This window comes from Amphichorda felina (assembly GCF_050947745.1).
Source record: "Amphichorda felina strain 45539 chromosome Unknown scaffold_1, whole genome shotgun sequence".
In the NCBI taxonomy this organism is placed as follows: domain Eukaryota; kingdom Fungi; phylum Ascomycota; class Sordariomycetes; order Hypocreales; family Bionectriaceae; genus Amphichorda; species Amphichorda felina.
Window position 1 is genome coordinate 538,509 of NW_028145049.1, and position 8,398 is coordinate 546,906.

The 8,398-nt window shown below is 54.4% G+C and overlaps 2 protein-coding genes across 2 annotated transcripts; both read right to left on the reverse strand.

Annotated features, from left to right (window-relative positions):
* Positions 1-426: 426 nt before the first annotated feature.
* On the reverse strand, positions 427-1,017 carry ACO1O0_000176 (uncharacterized protein; the record flags this gene model as incomplete). The annotated part of the gene is made up of 1 exon (XM_083189675.1): positions 427-1,017. The coding sequence occupies one exon, from the start codon at positions 1,015-1,017 to the stop codon at positions 427-429; it is 591 nt and encodes a 196-aa protein (XP_083053534.1).
* A 1,057-nt stretch (positions 1,018-2,074) lies between these two features.
* On the reverse strand, positions 2,075-5,485 carry ACO1O0_000177 (uncharacterized protein; the record flags this gene model as incomplete). The annotated part of the gene is made up of 1 exon (XM_083189676.1): positions 2,075-5,485. The coding sequence occupies one exon, from the start codon at positions 5,483-5,485 to the stop codon at positions 2,075-2,077; it is 3,411 nt and encodes a 1,136-aa protein (XP_083053535.1).
* Positions 5,486-8,398: the final 2,913 nt, after the last annotated feature.

Below are 8,398 nucleotides of genomic sequence, written 5' to 3' on the forward strand. Positions count from 1 at the left end.
TGAAAGGCTTTGGGACAAGCTGTTGCGGCCGCTGGTTCAGCGGGGCATTGACCGAAGTGCAGGAAGAATGCGATTGCTGGGGAGAATCGGGTAGTCGGAAGGGTAGGTAGCGAGCGGGTCGTGTCGAACGAGTTGGATGTGACGAGGCGGGTGGACGTCAGACCCATGTGCTGAGCTCCGCTGAGATAAGGTGCATACGTCGACAGCAGCCAGGCAGTGCACCAGGTGCTGAGCTCACCCCGTCCCAGCCGCGCAACACCACATCACGTGCCATCATCAATCAATCCAACCATCTAAAAAGTCCCACCAAGTTCAATTGCCAACGCTTTAACGTCTTCCCCTCTGTGGATGTTGAAAAGAGTTTCTATATGCACAATGAACGCTTCACGCTTTGAAATCCAATTCCTCCTCACAAACAGTGCCAATTTACCCTAGAGTCATCTCACTCGCCTCACTAGATTCTCCTCCCACGCCGTCAGCACCAGCTATCGCAGGAATGCCTAGCTCCGTCCTAAGAAACTCGACCAAGGACGTCTCGATGGAGGCCGAGAGCGCAGCATATATCAGCATCGCGCTGGTATTAGGCTCCGCCATGGGGTGCATTTGGGCCACAATCTCAACTTGCCCGACCTTGTCTACCTGAGACAGATCCCTCGCCCATTCGAGGCTCTCGTGCCGCGTCGCATACAGCAGCCGCAGATCCGACACGCTCAGCTCCCGCGGGCCTTGCCAATCCCGTCGTGGCCGTCCTCCATCCATGACGAGCCTCAGTTTCTCGAGGCCGCGCATGCCCTTGAGGCACCGGCAGATGGCGACCCAGTCGCATGAGTCAGTCGTTGCCGTCGCGCTGGCCTGGCCCCGTTTGTGAAACGTGATTTCCCGTATCAGATGCCGGGTCGACGGGGTCATGTCCTCGAGAAAAGAGACAGCGGCGCCCAGGTCGTAGCCGAAATGGAATGAGTGTCTCCCGTAGAGGTAATGTGACGTCTCCTCGCGGACCCTGCGGTTCACGGCCATGATGGCGGTATGCATCTCGCATGGCGTTTCTAGGCCGTACGTCGTCTCGTACGACCAACACGTAAATTTATGCTCGAGGACATGGTAGCTGGACCGGTGTTTTGTCTTGAAATCGCTTTTTGCTGCCTGCTGTCGAGGCAGATTCCGGATGGACAATTCTCTGTGTCCCTCGGTATCCAGGAGGTATTCGTATACCAGCATCCGTAGCTCAGGTGGTACTCTCAGGAGGAATGGTTCCTCGGCCATGTTGAGAAACGGGAACGAGAGAAAAGAAGGTATTTAGAAAACAGCTATCGGATGGATGAGAGAGAGTTGAAGCCCATTATAGGAAGAGTACTCTGGAGGAGGGCCCGGGGAACCGGTGGGTACATATATCGGAGGACATTAAATCTGTTCGCCCCGACGTTACCCTCTCAGACTGACATCCAATTGTTCCCGGGCCGCCGACTCGGCGAACCCGCTAGTAGGCCGCTTCGCAGAGAGCCGTCTCCGATTCCGGTGATGCTCGCTGGCGATGTGGTTGGGCGAGACATGTCGACTCGACTCACCCAAGGTGACCCGAGTCATCCACTGGAGGTGGGCCAACTGCCAAATGGTGAGTAGCGATTCAACTCACCAGAACAAACTCGGGCTAGCACCACTACCCAACCACAAAGGTTTGTTGCCTCTTTTATATCTTCCAATCACATGCAGAAGCAAGCTCGATCCGGTCGGCCTGGCCTCGCCGTCTCGGGATATTTCATTGACACAGGGCGAGTAGTACTTAAAGTGCAACGCTTCGATGCGTTGATACGTATCTATCAGGATTATGGAAGAAAATGTCCTCACTCGTCTTGGTGTAGCGGCCAGTCTTGGGGTGTTCATATCTTCATTCATTGTGTCAGATCCTGTCGCTAATCCTCCCGAAACTACCAATAGTACATGCATGTGTATTCTGTTCCGTAAAACGCCGGCTACCTTTGTGTGTTTCACGGCTAGATTCCGTAACCGACGCAACGTCCTCCTCGTCCGAGGATCGATGACATAACGCAGCGGTCAAACGTACCAAGGTCGCTTGTTACCAGATTCTTTGATCTCCGCCAATTGACTCGTAGTCTTCGTCAACTGGTGCGTATCCCATGGCTCTGGCATCCCGGGCCTTTTCTCTCGCCAGTCGTTCCTGATGCCAGGCATTCCATCGCGCGCGGACCTCTGGTGTGGCCTCTTGCTCCGCCTGTCGACCTCGCTTGTCGAGGCCCTTCTTCCGTAGTCGTCGCCGGTGAGCACGCTTTCCTTCAAAGGAGAGTCTTTCCACATCGATATCTGTAATCTCCCTGCCATATGCCATGTCGAGGATATCGGCAACCCAGTCCTCAGCTTCCTCGAGCGCTTCATTGAAAAGTGTGCGCCCAACACCGCCAGTAGTCCACTGGTCGAGCTTGACGGGCAGCGCCGTGCCAAAGGTAGGGTCGTCGTAAGACCAGACACAGGGCGTAGACGTGCAAGTTTCTGGCGCGCAGTAGAGCTCGCACATGGCCGTCTCGAGACTGTACCAAAGGCACAGAGTAAGAGTAAGGAAACCAAAGATGGTCAGGCGGAAGCGTGGTTGGAGTCTGTAGAGTCGTGGGATTGGGAGGTGGACGTATGCAACGACACCCTGGTTGGGGGGCGCTGCACAAGCAGAGCATTCCTCATCATGTTGGTGCGTATGCGTGTGGGCGGGAGTCTCGGTGTCCATCTTCGTTTTGGGTGGGGCGTGTTGAGAGTGAGCGAGGTTGTCCTCCAGCCGTTCGATGCCCTGCTTAGCGCTGCGGATGCCGAGAAGCCCTGTTCGTAGCGTTTTGCTCATCCTGAGGTATGCCGCTAGATCCTCATCTACGGGATCTGCTTCTTTGCTCAAAGTCGCTTTGGGTTCGGTCTTGATCGGTCGCAAATCGTCGAGTTCGCTCTGCTCCTTCATGTGATCCAGCTCGAGGTCGAAGCTATCGTCGTCCGTCGAAACAGCAGGTAGATCCCGGAGTAGGGCCTCTATCCTCGGTGATGCTGGTTTGCGCCCTGAAATGACCTCTTCCAAGTTATCGAGCGTGGTGTCGTCGATATTGTACATTTGCTGCAGCTCTAGTAAGTCGTCCTTCACCGAGGGAAGTTTTGCCGTGTTCTTGAGCGGCGGTCGAGGGCGAGGCAGTGATTGAGAGCGCGGTCGTCTCGTAGCAGTAGAGACGGTAATGGCACTTGGTTTCTCATTTTCGCCGGGTTCCGAAATAGTGTCGTGATCTCTGGGCCGCCGTTCGAGCACTGCATCATCGATGCCTGGTGGGTCGAATCGCTCGAATTTGACTGTCGCTGGCGTTTCAACATAGGCGCCCACAACCTTGGGGGTCGGCATTGACAGAGGATCATTCCTTCGAGGCCTGGGTGTCGCTTCAATCTCGGTCTCCTCGTCCTCAGCCTTCTTAAGACCTGAAGCAGGAGATGGTGCGCGCACGGAGCCTTTCTCAGAGTGATTGTCGAGAGGCGCGAAGAGCTTAGCCTCCGCCTCTATACGATCGGTGGGGTCCATCTCTGAGTGCACGCTGGATCTCTTACTCCCCGTGGACTCGGTTGAACGGACTTTCCGCAAACCGGTAAACTCGACGGTAGGCCTCGAGTTGCCTCTGCCGGATGTCCCAGCGTCTCGATTATTGTTGGTTCTTCGTGCGCCAGCAATGCTGCTGGTGGTGAGGGCGCGTCTCGGACCACGGGTGGTGGGTGCTGAGCTGTCGGTGACATTTCTCTCAGCCCTTCGATTGGTGGCAGGCGCGTCCTTGGTCTGTGATTCGGGCGCTGGGCTGGAGCTGGCAGCCCGAGCCAGCTGGCGCAGCAAGTTTCTCGAGTCTGCGCGCCCATGAGAAAGCCCCGGCCTCGTTGATTCGCGTTCACCATTCTGTCCGTCCCGGGCCACCGCCGCGTCACCGTCAACGCCCCCACTCTGAGCCCGGCGACTTTTGAATATGGTGACTGGTGTGTCCGGTATGCGTTCACCTCCAGTGTCCCATCGAGACTCGGGCCGGCTCTCCTTCCTTCCCTCGGCTCCCACAGTGGTAGTTTTTCTCGCATCTCGGGCAACCCGGGGGCTCGGTGTTTGCCGCGACTCCTCGGGCGATTTCGATCTGGTCATAGCGTTCTGCTCCCTGATCTCTTCCAAGCGGGTCGACGCGAGTTGTCGTCTGGTCAAACCCTCGGCTTCTCGTTGCCGGATGTCGTCCAGTTTGGTATTTCGCGAGGCCGTTAGGTGCCGGTCAGGAATTGGGATCCGCTCTTCGACTTCGCTTTCTCTTGCGCGAATGTCATCCAGCTTAGTGTTGCGCGTCCTCGATCGTGGACGGTCAATGGGGATGTTGTTGCCCGCCTTGACCTCCCGTGATCGGATTTCGTCTAACTTGGTATTGCGTGATCCGGGATTGTTAACCCTCGTTCGTGAGTTGATGTCAACTTCGCTGTTCTCGTCAAACGGGAGTCTGTTGGCAAAAGGGCGACTATCAACCTTGATCCTGGGACTGTTTGAGACTTGCAAATCGCCCGCGGTGAAGTCCTCGTCGACCTGCCACGCAAAGCTCTTTTCCGGTGACGCGTTTTCGGGGCCCGTCGAGTTCCTGCGTCGGGGAAACCTGGGAGGTTCTTGCTGTCCAACACCCTCAATGGAAGGTAATGCCATGTCCTCCACACCAGGAACTAGATCTGGAATTGTCGTCCCGCTGTTGACTCCCTCTTTCGATAATCCAAGCTCCATGAACCATTCAGGCCCAGACTTTGGACGGTTGCGCCAATCAGGACGCTCCTTCCAAGAAGGTCTCTCGTTCCCTATAACCTTGCTTAGTTCTCTCCCAGTTTCAACTGCGTTTGATTCGGTATTCTGCGGACCATGGTTCTCCGCACTGGATTCTTCCTCGTTTCCATTTCCAGATTTTCCTAAAGGCAGTTTTCCCCGGGCCTTTGCGTCTAGAGGGTCCTCCCCTAGTTGCTGTCGCAGCTTATTTTGGTCGGCATCTCGCCTTGTCCGCCACGACCTAGGCGCGGGACTCGGCGATGCATCCATAGTCTGGTGGCCATCCTCATCGTCTCCTTGCCGCCTCTCCTCGTCCTCCGCCATCTTCAGTGCCTCGGCGAGGGATAGGGGCTTCCTGTGCGAGAAGCTCGACGGCGAGGGTTTGGGGATGCGCGACGCCCTGGGAGATGGCACGCTGCTCATGCTGCCCTCCCGATGGTGCGCGACAATGGACCCGGAGTCGGTGCGTCGTGACAGGGCGGATCCGTCGCCTGCCAGAGGAGGTCGGTATCGCAGGAGATCGGGTCTCGCACGGTCACTGCTCTCGTTTTTTAGGGTGCTACTCCCATCCTTGGAGGTGTTGGCGCTCGCGAAGAGTGGCTTCCTGCCATTTTGCTTGACGAAAAGTTGCGTCGCGGGACGGCCGTTAGGGCGCAAAGTCGAGGAGTCGGCGCCTCGTTCCATCGCGACGGTCGGCGCCTCTTAGAGTAAAATCCGGCCAGTTCTCATGCGGCGGCGACAAGTGGCATCGTTCTTGGTAATCGAAACTCGGGTCGCGTCATAGCATCGCGAGATGGGTAGCTCGAGTAGGTAGTAGTAGTACCAGCCGTCGTACAGAGGGGACGTGGCAATGGGCGTCGCGTTGTGCCGTGTGCAAATAGCGACAGTTCGCAACTGGCTTCCGGGTCGGTAGCGCAAAACAATAGCTTGCTTGGTGAATGGTGGAGGTTGGACGGGTGTGTTGTTTGGGGGGATCGTCGCGCGTTAGACGCTGTGAATGGAGCAATGGCTAGGTATGTGGCGTAGTTTGCCGACACTAATACTCCACTCAGAAGTCCGACGCCACTAGAAACGGCCGTGCCTGCGTTGCCGCCGCCTGCTTTACCGCCTGCTTTACCATCTACTTTATCGCCTACTTTGTCGCCTGCTTTGTCGCCTGCTTTCTGTTTACGCTCTTGCTTTTGTTACTGGGATTTTTTTTTGGTCGGGGCGGTGTTGTTTCTAATAGTAGCCTATTCTAAACCTCGTGTGATCTTTTTATTATCCCTGTGACACACTGAATATACCCTATCGCAACACCGCCTAGGCCTGCATTGGTGTTATTAAGTTGGTCTCTAATACCTCTCCATACGGAGTACTCAAACTTAGGTTCGTAAGCACCGCCCCCAGGGGCCGCCTATGAGGCCGACAATAACACCTTCCTCCTCTACATAGATGAGGCTACTACGTACCTTATATTGGGCTACTTTATTTAGGCTATAGTGACATTATACATTCGTAGGCAGATGGGAGCATTTGAAGCTGCCGCTACGACCATATAAGACTGGAGCGGTGTTATGGGAAGGGAAGTTATACTCGCAGTCTACAGACAATCATGAGCATACATAAGTACCCAATGGCATACACACAGCCAAAGACACACGTAAGTCGTCAGGGGCAAGAGGAGCTACACTCGTAGCTGGCAATTAATGCAAAATCAATGCAAAACCAAAGAGATAGTTAGTGATCTATTTGCCTTCACGCCGCCTTCCAGACCATTCCCTGAGAACCTCACGAAATTCCGAAAATGGGCGGTCAAGCTCAACATCCGGATGTTTGACCCAATCTTTGCGTTCAATGTCTGAAGCTCTTCGTGCCGCACGGCGCGCAGCGTGTCATCACGAGTGATGATCTCATACATGGTGAATAAGACTCCATCAATGTTGTTTCGAGACTCGCTATACCCCAGCTCTCCAATCCGAACTGAGAAGTTGAAATCGAAAATTATGAGCAGATTCCGAGGTGCGACGTCTTGGTGAGCAATCCCAAGGTTCAAGTTGAGCTCATCAATAACGGCAGTGAGCTGACGGAGCCAGTTCAGCTTGAATACCCGAGTTTTGTTCTCTTCGAGGGTTCCTCCGGGAATATACACGGTTGTGAACCCAACACATCGGCCTTCTAGTTCGTCCACGACTATCTTATCGAATGGCACGATGTGCGGATGCGTGGGCAATCGCATCCACAGATTCATTTCGTGCCAGACATACGACAGGCGTTGAGAGATGAAGTAGTACTTGAATACCAGCTACGGTCGAGTTAGGTCTTGAACAACGGGACCGGTCTGTGGGTGATGATTACCTTCTGATCAGGGTCGGAGGATCTCAGGCACCTAGCGAGATCCACCATTGGGTCTCGTTCGATCAAGCTCCTCCAGATCCGACCTTGAGATGGTCTGGACCCCATCTGGACGCTGGGTTGCTTCTAGAGGAGGATAGAATGGGCAGAATGTGTTATCGTCTTCCAGGTTAGTGGAGGTTGAGACCAAGTCACATTGGGGTGAAACCTGGATTTCAAAGACATCCGGTGCGATATGATCTATGCACTTCTGGAGTTGTTCGATTGCTAGGTCTTCTAATTCAAGCTCCCCATCCATGGTGACAGACACGATGCGGCGTTGGTCCCAATCCATGATGTGCCAAGTGCTTGGCCCCCAGGGTAAATATTCCCGCTCGGAGCGAAGAATCTGTCTTCTAGGTTGAGCATTGCGCTGAGTAGTGGTTTGTTGATGTGGATGGATTGTGTTGGTGAAAAGAAAAGCAAGATGGAAACATGACAGAGCTTCGGGGGAAGTCAACATTAGGCTGATAAAGGGTGCGGAGAACACTAAGTCCTAACAGAAAACTATCGTAATGGTGATTGGGACAATATGGAGTGGGAGTCTAAGTGTTGCAGCCTTGGATTTTAAGCGAGAAAGTGTGAGGGGATACGTAGACCGTACGAATAGACTTCTTGTATCCATGCACGAAGCGTCCAACCTGAGCATATGGGACCGCCCAGGAATTCGCTAAAGCGGTGGCCCAACCTCCCCATTTAAACACCACAGTTCGCTTTCATCGTGAAAGACGGCACACACCGGTACGGATAGGCGCAGCAGCACAAGACGCAATTCTCCTAGCTAGCCGAGTTCAATAAATTGAGCAGGACTGGTAGAAATATCTCTAGCCCCGCTGAGAATTCTATCACATCTTCATCTAATATGTGAAATTTCAAGGTTCTCAGTATATAGGCGAGGGGACGCAAGCGTGGAATCCCAGCAGGAGATCTGGATCTCTGAAACTGTGAGACGTGAAGCCGTAAGTGCCTCAAGGAGAGAGAGAATGTACATGGCCGGAGATGATTGAACCCTGATTGTACTGAAATGTGCCTCCCACCGGTCGTTGTCTACTCGCCGGCCGGCTGCTTAGGGATGTAGGGTGCTGGGGCTCAAGTGGGCAGTTGAGAGATGGGCTCGCCTCATAGCGGAGGAGAGGGGCACTGGCCAAGAATTATGGACTGCGCGAATGACCCACGTCGAGGTAATAATAATACGGCCTTGCTCAGATCCTACAGATTCCTTCC